The sequence below is a fragment of the Microcaecilia unicolor genome, chromosome 2, assembly GCF_901765095.1.
Source record: "Microcaecilia unicolor chromosome 2, aMicUni1.1, whole genome shotgun sequence".
Lineage (NCBI taxonomy): Eukaryota > Metazoa > Chordata > Amphibia > Gymnophiona > Siphonopidae > Microcaecilia > Microcaecilia unicolor.
Genome location: NC_044032.1, coordinates 93264273 through 93276392, shown reverse-complemented (window position 1 = coordinate 93276392; position 12120 = coordinate 93264273). Strand labels below are relative to the sequence as shown.

The window sequence follows — 12120 nt, the reverse complement described above, 5'->3', positions numbered from 1 at the left end:
AGTAATAGTAGGATTTAGTCATTTCTGACCTGGGCGTTTGTTTTTTTTAGCGATAATGGAAACTAAAAACGCCCAGCTCAGAAACATCCTAATCCAAGCCATTTGGTCGTGGGAGGGGCCAGGATTCGTAGTACACTGGCCCCCCCTGACATGCCAGGACACCAACTGGGCACCCTAGAGGTCAGTGCGGTGGACTTCAGACAACGCTCCCACATGCATAGCTCCCTTACCACGGGTGCTGAGTCCCCAACCCCCCTCCCCCAAAACCCACTACCCACAAATGTACAACACTACCATAGCTCTTAGGGGTGAAGGGGGTACCTACATGTGGGTACAGTGGGTTTTGGAGGCCTCCCATTTACCAGCACAAGTGTTACAGATAGGGGGGATGGACCTGGGTCCGCCTGCCTGAAGTGCACTGCAGTACCCACTAAAAGTGCTCCAGGGACCTGCACACACGCAGGCCTCTAGGACTTGTTGCTGCTGTATAACCTTGGCACACCAGTTGACACCTGAAGACTAATCTCTCTGAAAACGTCCTTTATTGGAATAAGCACGTTTACTCACAGTTAACTGCAGATCAGAGGTTGTGCCCCACTGGCAAAGAGTCTCCCTGGTACTGAGATTAGCAGTAGGTCAGAGCTGGCAGAATGCTGTACAATGCCCTCTTTCAGCAACATTCAAAGTAAGAACTAAGTTCTCTAACGTGGCTAACACATGAAAGGGAGCTAAAACTGTCTTACAAAAATGGCCACTACCTCAAGGACTGCCGGAAACAAAACAGGGCACACTCTGACCCAGTAAGCAGGGGGAAAAGCACCATGGGAGTAGAGTCTACCAACTACCAACATCGTAAGCATTTAACACAAGCTAGTGGAATCACGGAGGCCAATACCCTTCACCCACCACAATGCATTGCTGATGTGACTCTGCAGTGCGCATAACAGAAAAGGTGTCACACTCACCCGAGAGCCACATCAGAACCAGGGAATGGCTGTCAGAGGATAGAACACATTCTGCTGTCATGGAGCTGGGTACGGCATTTGAGGCTGGCATAGAGGCTGGAAAAAAAGTTTTTAAAGTGGGTTTTTTTTTGGTGGGAGGGGGTTAGTGACCACTGGGGGAGTCAGGGGAGGTGATCCCCGATTCCCTCAGGTGGTCATCTGGTCAGTTGGGGCACTTTTTTGGGACTTGGACCTGAAAAAAAAAGGGTCCAAATAAAGCGGACCAAATTCTCGTCAAAAACGCTCTGCTTGTTTCGATTATCAGCTAAAGATGCCCATCTCTCCTCGGCCGATAACCACGCCCCAGTCCCGCCTTCGCCACGCCTCCGACATGCCCCTGTCAACTTTATTCGTCTCCGTGACGGAGTGCAGTTGAAGACGACCAAAATCGGCTTTAGAATATACCGATTTGGTCACTCACGGGAGAAAGACGCCTATCTCCCGATTTGGGTCGAAATATGGGCGTCTTTCTCTTTCGAAAATAAGGCTGATAGTAACCTATTGAACTTTATAATTTTAAGTGGTTTGAAAAATGAGCCCCATATAATCCTGGGGTATATGACTTTCAGCTTTGCCCTTGCTTGCCCAGCACTAAAGAGCTCTGTGGCCCTTTTACTAAGCTGCGTAAGCGTCTATGCGCGCCCAACATGTGCCAAAATGGAGTTACCGCCCGGCTACTGCATGACTCTTGCGGTAATTTTATTTTTGGAGTGCGTCCGATATGCGCATCCTAAATATTTTTGGATGTGCGTATTGGGCACGCTCCAATTGGCATTTGACATGAGTAGGTCATTACCACCCGGTTACCGCGTGAGACTTTACCACTAGGTCAATGGCTGGCGATAAAGTCTCAGACCCAAAATGGACGTGTGGCAATTTTCATTTTGCCGCATGTCCATTTTCGGCAAAAATTTAAAAAAGGCATTTTTTGCAGGTGCGCTGAAAAATGATTCTGCATATGCCCAAACACACGTCTACATTATTGCAGGCCATTTTTCAGCACACCTTAGTAAAAGGACCCCTCTGTGTTTATCCCAGTCTTTATTGAATTCTGAAACTGTCTTTGCCCCACTGTTTCCATTGGGAAGCTATTTTAATTATCTGTCACCCTTTTGGTACAGAAATGCTTCCTTTTGTTGCTTTGGCGGGTGTCAGCAAAGTTTCATATCATGATACTTTGCTCTGGAATTTCTTTTTCACTGCAAAATGTTAGCGTTATGTGCAATATTTATATCTTTGTCTGTACCCTGCATTTAATATTTGTGTCATGTCTGTCCTTTAGGATACCCCTCTAAAGCTCTTTAATACTTCTCATATAGGGCTTGTGCTGCAGACTTTGCATCCTTTTGCTAGTCCTCCACAGACTATTTTAATTGAGAGTGACACCCCTCCAGTGCAGAGGTACTACAGGAGAGAAATGGAGTATACTAGGTGAAAAATTACAGAAAACAAGACAATTTATGCAAGTTTTGAGTGTAACACATAAAATAATGTACAGAACTGCTAATAATTATCTACTACTAGTAAAAAAGGCCCGTTTCTGACACAAATGAAACGGGCGCTAGCAAGGTTTTCCTCGGAGTATGTATGTTTGGGAGAGTGCATGTGAGAGTGACTGTTTGAGAGTCAGAGTGAAAGTGTGAGTGTGTGAGAGAGAGAGTGAGTCTGGGTGTGAGTGTGTTTGTGAGAGAGTGTGTGCAAGTGTGTATGTGAGACACAGTGTGATAGAGAGTGTGTGTGTGTGGCCATCCATGCTCCTCTGTCCCCTGCCCCCTCCATTCATCCCTTTCCAGCATTTGCCCTCTTAGCCTGAGGCCTGCCCTGCAATCCATATCCATCCATGCCCATCTGTCCCCTCCATTCATCCCTATCCAGCAATTCCCCTTTCCCTGAGCTCTGCCGTCCCAATCCATGGCCATCCATGTTACTCTGTCACCTGCCCCCTCCATTCATCCCTATCCAGCATTTCCCCTCTCTGCCTGAGGCCTGCCCTGCAATCCATGCTCCTCTGTCCCCTGCCCCCTCCATTCATCCCTTTCCAGCATTTCCCCTCTCTGCCTGAGGCCTGTCCTGCAATCCATATCCATCCATGCCCATCTGTCCCCTTCATTCATCCCTATCCAGCAATTCCCCTTTCCCTGAGCCCTGCCCTCCCAATCCATGGCCATCCATGTTACTCTGTCCCCTGCCCCCTCCATTCATCCCTTTCCAGCATTTGCCCTCTGTGCCTGAGGCCTGCCCTGCAATCCATATCCATCCATGGCCACCTGTCCCCTCCATTCATCCGTATCCAGCAATTCCCCTTTCCCTGAGCCCTGCCGTCCCAATCCATGGCCATCCATGTTACTCTGTCACCTGCCCCCTCCATTCATCCCTATCCAGCATTCCCCTCTCTGCCTGAGGCCTGCCCTGCAATCCATGCTCCTCTGTCCCCTGGCCCCTCCATTCATCCCTTTCCAGCATTTCCCCTCTCTGCCTGAGGCCTGTCCTGCAATCCATATCCATCCATGCCCATCTGTCCCCTTCATTCATCCCTATCCAGCAATTCCCCTTTCCCTGAGCCCTGCCCTCCCAATCCATGGCCATCCATGTTACTCTGTCTCCTGCCCTCTCCATTCATCCCTTTCCAGCATTTCCCCTCTCTGCCTGAGGCCTGCCCTGCAATCCATATCCATCCATGCCCATCTGTCCCCTCCATTCATCCCTATCCAGCAATTCCCCTTTCCCTGAGCCCTGCCGTCCCAATCCATGGCCATCCATGTTACTCTATCACCTGTCCCCTCCATTCATCCCTATCCAGCATTTCCCCTCTCTGCCTGAGGCCTGCCCTGCAATCCATGCTCCTCTGTCCCCTGCCCCCTCCATTCATCCTTTTCCAGCAAGTCCCCTCTCTCCCTTCCATGACCCCCCCTCGCATCCATGCTCCTCTCTCTCCCATGTCCCAGCCTGGCCCGCCCTCTTCTCCTCCCCCCCTTCGCATCCATGCCCCCCCCCTTCGCATCCATGCATCGGGTTTTTTTTTTCTTCTTTTAAAATTTACCCCGTGGCGGTTCCGGCAGCGAAGCGTCAGGGAAGGAGGCGGCGCTCCCGATGTCTAGGTTTCCCTTCGCTGTGTTCCGCCTTCTTTTGACGTCATCCTTGACGTCAGAAGAAGGCGGAACACAGCGAAGGGAAGGCTAGACGTCGAGAGCGCCGCCTCCTTCCCTGACTGGTTGAGTGTCATTGCTCCGCCCTCGACGTCATCACGTTTGACGCGTGGGCGGGGCAGACACAATGGGATCTCACCCCCTTCACTTCTGGCTAAAAGAGGCTTCATAGAACGTTGGAGGTGCGTTTTATATAGAGAGATAATAAAACTCACCCTCAACGTTCTGAAGACAACGTTCTGAAGTCACTCAGTCACTCACTGAAGGGTTCATGGATTCATGGTGGTGAAGCCAGAACACTGACCATGTCTCTCTGCCCCGCCCTCGCATGACGGACCAATCAGAAAAAACACCCTCAACATTCTGAAACACAAAGGACCATCACAACACCGTTCCCAGGCAACACTAGGCAACGTAAGACGGACCAATCAGAGGAAACTACGTGACAATAAGGGAGGAGCATTCCCCAGCAGAATGGCTCATTATCTGTGCAGCACGGAGAGCACAGAACCACCGCTGGAACGAGAGAAGAATATTCCTGCTGTGGGTATGTGCAAAAATAGACCGGGGGAGAGGGGGGGGGGGGAATTTTTAAATGCCTAATGCCAGTACTGAAGAGTGCCAGAGGGCCTATAGCACAGACTATATTTGGGATCGCTTGACATGGAGTCAGAGGAGCCGGAAAACAACGTGCCCGTCACCATCTGGGACGTGGGTGAACAGGACAAGCTGCGGCCCAGCTGGAAGGATTACCCGCGACCCAGCCAGCAGCAAACAGCGACCAAGGAAGGGGGAGGAGTAGGGAAACACGTGGAGCGTGTTTCCCTACTCCTTCCCTGCCTAGGAATCGCTGGAGACTGGCTGCCAAACTAACGAAACAACCGCACACCGACACACCACCTCCATCATTCGAAAGGCATCCACTCTTTCTTCAACAGAAATGCAAACTAATAATGCAAAACAAACAAAGAATACATGGTTTCTCAGGCGGCTGCAGGTAACTCCCCACCCCCTTCCTCTTCCCCTTTTGCCGAAGCGGCCAAGGACGTGCCCAACCATCCCCAGCCTCAGGCAAGCTGTCTCCCACCTTGGGGATTCCCCGAGCACCCGGAAAAAGACGGCGCTGATTTCTGCAGCGCATAAATGTTCCAGCATTCCCCTGCAGCCGGCCTGAAATGGACCAAACATACCGGATCACCCCCCGACGGCCAGAAACCACGCTCTTCTCCCTTCCGCCAACTTAAAACAACCATCCCCGTCCTCAGGTAAGCCGTCACCCACCTCCAGGATGCCCAGAACCCCAGCCCAATGGAAAAAGATGGTGCTGCTTCCAACAGCACATTTCTCTTCCAGCATTCCCCTACAGCAGCCCTGAAATGGCCAAACAATACCGACAGACAAAGAACGTGCTCCTCAACCTTCTGCCCATCTAAAACACTGCTGCCTCAGCACAACACAAAAAAAAAAACATGGAAAAAAAAACACTCAACAAAGGCTGACCCCCCCCTACAACCACATTTACATTTCACCAGCAGAAAGACCCCCCTCCACAAACCTCCTTGACAGACAAAACCACACACACACAATACAACAGAAACACACCCTCAAAGCCACACACCAATCCAACCCACTTTGCCAGCACAGCACAGCACATCCCACAACCCCCAAGCAAATAACAAAACAAAACAAAAGAAGACACACATCAACAACCTGCACACACACACCGCACCCTCACACACTCACACACACACACAAAATAACTCTGTGACACATACACACAAAAAAAACCACATGCTAGCGCCCGTTTCATTGGTTTCAGAAACGGGCCTTTTTTACTAGTATATATATAAATAACATATATATATTAAGTTTCACAATTATTATTTTCTAGAAGATAAACACTGGAGGATGGTTTGTTAGTTGCAAAAGTAGATTTTTTAATAGGTTTAATAATATAGCCAGACTGAGAATTTACTGTCCAGAACCCTCCCCCCCCCAAAAAAATTTTAGAAATCGCCTCCTATGGTTTTCTTGATCCATGACAGATAGGTGTCTGTAAGACGGGTGTAGATTCCAGGTTTCTTAGGATTACCACATAGTGGTGGGCCAAAAGAAGTGATGCCTCGAAGAACGCCCTTGCACAGTAAAGGGCCCCCGGAATCTCCCTGGAAAACAGAAAATATTCTTCACAAATATCTCTACAAAACCTTAGGAATGTTCTAAAATTCTGGCCTTATTTCAGATCTATTTCCTAAGACTACACTTTTGAAAGATAATAAAACAATCATGTGGTAGTTTTGTGTAATGGTCTCTATGCATGTTTAAAGGCTCTGCTGTATTACTTGGTCTGTCTCCATGCTCCACTGTGCTGGCTAGTTATGCAAGATTTAGTCAAAAACATAATGATGGAGTTGTCATGACCATAAATGCTATTCGTACTCCCACTAATTTGTTTTCTTTCAGGAAGGGTAGTGGTGCATGATGGTTATTACATTGTTTCATTTTAATTACTTTTATAGTCTGCTCCTGTTCTCATTCTCAAAACACATAGACTTACAAAGTTACATGGAGGGGCATTTTCGATATGACGTCTAGGTCCTACTTTAGACGTTTTGCATAAAATGTCCAAAATCTGAATACGAAAGAATGTCATTTTGGAAAAAAAAAGTCTATCATTTTTTTTTTAAATACCGTTTCGAACAAGGTTTTGTGCTTTACTGTTTTGTTTTTTATGCAAAACATAGAGATTTATGCCATTGAGACATAGGAGGAGCCAGCATTTTTAGTAGAATGGTCCTCCAGACATCCCAGGAAAGAACTTCTGTGCATGTCATAAAAATACTCCCAGGTACACATCTCATATTTGCTCCCTTATCTTGTCCTCTGAGCCCTCCAAAACCCACTATCTCCCGCGTCCCCCACTGTACACCACTATAATAGCTCTTATGGGTGAAGGGGGCACCTATATATGGGTAAAGTGGGTTTCTGGTTAATTTTGGAGGGCTCACAATTTCCACCACAAGTGTAACAGGTAGGGGGAAGATATGGGCCTGGGTCCACCTGTCTGCAGTACACTGCACCCACTACTAGACTACTCCGCATGCTACTACTACTACTATTTAGCATTTCTATAGCACTACAAGGTGTACGCAGCACTGCACAAACATAGAAGAAAGACAGTCCCCGCTCAAAGAGCTTACAATCAAATAAACAAAAAAATAAAGTAAGCAAATCAAATCAATTAATGTGTACATGCTGCTCTAATAGACCTGAGTATAACATCTGAGTCTGGCATAGAAGCTGGTAAGTAATATTTTAAATAACATTTTGGGGATGGGTGGGAGGGGGTTAGTGACCACTGGGGGGAGTAAGGAGAGGTCATCCCTGATTCCCTCAAATGGTCATCTGGTCATTTAGGGCTTTTTTGTGGCTTATTCATCAGTAAACCAAGTCTAGACCAAAACGTCCTACTTATAGCCCTGGATGTTTTTGTATTGTTCCATTATGGCAGAAAAACGTCCTAAGTGTTAGGAATGCCCATATTCCACCCTTAACATGCCCTGACGCACCTCCTTGTGATTTGAATGCATCTAAAAATTGGTTTTGAAAATACCAATTTGGATGTTTTTGTGAGAAAAACGTCCAAATACAGATTTATGCCACCTTTTGGACATTTTTCTCTTTTGAAAATGAGCCCCCTAGTTTACATCGTGTGTTCATTCACTGGTTGGCTATACTACAGCCACACCTATGGGTGGGACTACAGTTTTTTTAATTCCTATGTGTCTAAGTATGATAGAGTATTCAAATATAAGCATAATGTGAACTCTCAATATTTACTACCTTCTTACTAGAGGCTTTCAGAGCTCATCTTTTTCTATCTTCTGCCATCTCCATCTCTTTAGGTCTCTTGATTCAGTATTGCTTTCCCCTCAAACTCTTTAAATTTCGAATTTGGAATAAAAACGAAGTAGGTCTCTTGTACTTACACGACAAGTATCCTTTCGTCCTCTCTTATCTCCAGCACAGAACATGCTATTTGTAATGATAGGATTAAAATTATAGTGCTTCTTATCATTGCACATTTGTCTGTCCAGAATGGTAATAGTCACATGCATTAGTTTGTCTGAACCAGATGTGGCTTTATTATTAGTTATTTCCCATCCAGCTACTTCACATTTCGTTCCCGCTTTGATGTCTTCTCCATTCTTTGGTAGTGATTGATGTTTAACATTTTTATTGGGCTTTGCATTTCCAGTCAGCTGCAAGACAAATGAAAATAAAAATCTAAAAAATCTAGAAGCCACTGTATGATGATTAGTGGAAATGTGTCTGAGGTTAATGTCAAGAAAAAGAAAATATTTAGGTCCCCGATATTCAATAGGGTTGAACCCTGCTGAGCTGGTCATCCACCAAAATTCAGTGGCACTTAAGTGGGTAGTGCCACTGAATATTGACTGTGACTGCCTAGGCATTGTCTGGTTAGTGCCGGGGCATTCTGGGGGCGGAGCCTGAGCAGAGTCAGAATTAACTGGTTAGCAGTGATATTCAGTCAGCTGTCCTAACTTTATCCACTGAGCTAACCGGGCATCGGTCTGAATATCAGCTACTGCTTGGTTAACTATTGGGCGACTGCACATACCCATATACTCAATGGCAGAGCCCAGATATAGCCTGGCATTGAATCTCCTGGGTTAATTCAGCCTGCAGCTGTAAGCAGCTTAAAAACCATGGACTGCTGAAAGCTGAATGTCTACCTCTTAGTGTTCTTTGGTGCCTCTGAAAGGATATAGAAAGAGTAGAGGCAATATTAGAGCAGTTTTCAATGGAATTTGTCCAGGTAATTAAATAGTTACTGGGGTAAATTCTATAGACTGGAAACATACTTCCATTTAATACGCACACAGGTACAAATGTAGCAGTGGACTTCTCCAATCAAAGGGAAACTCTATATGACACTAAGCTCACCAGAGGAAGACACAGAAACACAAACATACTCTCTCTCTTTTCTCATCATCATGTGCAGTGACGTTCCTTGGTTGGTTGTGGTGGTAAGCTCGCTAAAAGGGAAGTACTACCGGGCTACCGCAGCAGCCTGGTGGTACTTCCTACCCTCAGCATGTGCCATTTCCAGCGCTACAAAATTAGGGCCAGTGTGTACCTGATGGTAATCGGGCAGTGCCACGTGCTGCCCAGTTACTGCCAGGTAAGTACTCCCACCCAAAAGGGGCGCATGGCAAGTGCTTCACTTGCCACACGTCCATTTCTTTTTTTAAAAACCCTGCCTTTTACCCACTGCAGTAAAAGGGGGCCTCGAAGCACATTAAAAACAAATGCCGAAGCCAGTGCAGGCCCCCCTTTTGCCGCAGCTTTGTAAAAGGACCCCATAATGCAGTATATCAATGAAGTTGATAATGAAGTTATGTTTGATTTATTCTTACTGTAACCATCTAGAGTGAATTCCTTCAAAAATGCTGTAAATAAATCCTAATAAATAAGTCAATAAAAGATAAACATAAACATAGTAATTCAACATTGTTCTGTTTGATGTCGTGTTCTGGTCATCTAAAAACAGGTGCAAGATGCTTAAGCACTGATGTGGTATACTTTTCTTTATCGAAAACATTTGTTGTTCCTTCTCTTTCGTGGATATCGAATGAACCCCAAGGATAACTTTTGTGTAGTTATCCCTAAAATAAAGTAAGTTCTAGGTAAGCATGTTTCTAAATGGATTCATCATAGCAAAATAATGAAGCATATGTGAATGTATATGCTAGGGATGGGTAGTTGTTTCAAATGACTACTGTTCACCCATAAGAATGCTCACGATGCCCACATAGTAAGCTCTTTTCTTAGAGGCCGCACTATTTGCATATAGTGCACACTCTTTCCTGAGAGGATGCTCATGCGCTGTGGTTTATGCATGCATACTAGTTTACACATCTGCACTCCTTGGGAAAGAGCGTGCACTATCCTCCAGATTCAATATATGGTGCCCAGATTCGGGCGTGATCACGAGATGTGCACACAGCCCAATTGGCTAATGTGCTGATAACAAAGCAATAATTGATGGATAACCAATTATTGATATTAATTGGCAACAATTAGGTTTGTATGCACATGCAAATAAAACAGGGCATAAGAATACCATACTGGGTCAGACCAATGGTCCATCTAGCCCAGTACCTGGCAGAAACCCAAATAGTAGCAACATTCCATACTACCAGTCCCAGGGCAGGCAGTGGCTTCCTCCATGTCTATGTCAATAACAGATTATGGACTTTTCCTCCAGGATCTTGTCCAAACTTTTTAACCACATACACTAACCATTACCACATCCTCTGGCAATGAGTTTCAGAGCTTAACTATTCTTTGAGTGAAAAAAATATTTCCTCCTATTTGTTTTAAAAGTAATTCCGTGTAATTCCATTGAGTGTCCCAAAGATAATAATAAAATTTTGGATTATCTTCTGTACCTGGTTTCAATCTGCTTGGGAATCTGGACAATACACTCAATTGGCATGAGTCTATTCAATCAAGAATCAAAAGTGACTCACAGACAGTTCGTATATCCCTACCAGGGTCACCAGCTACTTCCATGAAAATGCAGTTCTCATTTCTTCAGGAAAAGATGGACTCTAAATCCTAGCATACAGTAAGTAAAACCACAACTTTAGTGGCCTAGGAAAAAGGACTGCGAACCAGGGTTCAATTTCAGCTTCTCTCACTTGGGAAAGTCACTTCATCTCTTGTTGCTGCAAGTACCCACCTTTGGTTGGGAATCATTTAAAATGTAAATGGTGTTATTGCTCAATGGACCCAGTAGCAGATAACATGCGATAACAGTGTTAATGTACATTAATGGTTCGTAATAACCTCATTGGTTTGTAAGCTCTTGGGGAATAGACTTATTGTACCTAAAGTATTATTCTTTCACAAAATCCTCACCCCCTAGTCCAGGGGTGGCAACCTATGTATGGCCTGCCATTTAATTTTATGTGGCCCACAAGACCATGGGAAATATATACAGAAACTGTCATTAACCAGAGTTTTGGTGATTTTAAATACTGTATGTCACAAATATTTTAACAATAACCACTCTAGTGGTTTCTTTTCATTGGTGTTAGTTAAATTTTTACTTATTCTGAAACAAATATGTTTTTATCGTTTTTTTAAAATTGTAAATAGTTTGTTGCAGAAAATAGTAGGGTTAAAATTTGGGCTACTCCTGATTTTCAACTTATATCCAGGGCTGGCTCAACCACTAGGCAGGACTAGGTAGTCACCTAGGGCAGCAGTGTTTGGGAAGTACAAAAGGGCAGCTACAGTCAAAGCAAAACAATAGGTCCTGACAGCCACACCAAGTCAAAAGAAATAGCTAGGGGTAGTTTCAGAGCTGCCAGGTTACCCATTCCAGGAAGGAAACTTTTTGGCCGGTCCTGGATTTCTGGCAACCTTATCCTGCTGCATTATGGGACCTGCAGCACTGATTTCAATGGATAGAATCATGGACAACAAATACTACACTGCTTTGGGATGGAAGTTCAAAACCAGGAGCAGACAAATCTCTGGATTAGAAATAAATAAAAGAAACACTTACCTCCATGGATATTCAGGAGAAAAGCAGCTGCACAGAGAGACAGAGTTAATACAAGGGCCATTCTTCTTAACTTCTGTTTGCTCTGGTCCCTGAATCTTTTCAATAAATACGAAAAAGAAAAAAGGATGTGGTTGTCATGACTCTTGGAGCTTGGTAATTAGAAGCCCCAATATCATGGAGCATAACCCTGGCACAGCAATCACCTGAAGTCTCTTTTATTGAATAAATCACAGATAATTTACTCACAGATGGATGTTCAAAGATGCTGCTTCAGGATATAGAGACTTCTTAATCTGGAGGCTGTGGGAGGTGGAGATCTGAGGGGAGGTAGTTGTGTTGCAGGGGGGGAGGGGGGGAGAAAGGTAGTTGA

The 12120-nt window shown here is 45.2% G+C and overlaps 1 protein-coding gene across 1 annotated transcript; it reads right to left on the bottom strand.

The window, feature by feature from the left end:
• Positions 1 to 6156: 6156 nt before the first annotated feature.
• Positions 6157 to 11756, bottom strand: LOC115461874 (granzyme A-like). Its single transcript, XM_030191933.1, has 3 exons — positions 11751 to 11756; positions 8140 to 8412; positions 6157 to 6315 (listed from the first exon to the last, which is right to left on the bottom strand). Exons 1-3 carry the CDS (start codon positions 11754 to 11756, stop codon positions 6157 to 6159), a joined length of 438 nt encoding a protein of 145 aa, XP_030047793.1.
• Positions 11757 to 12120: the final 364 nt, after the last annotated feature.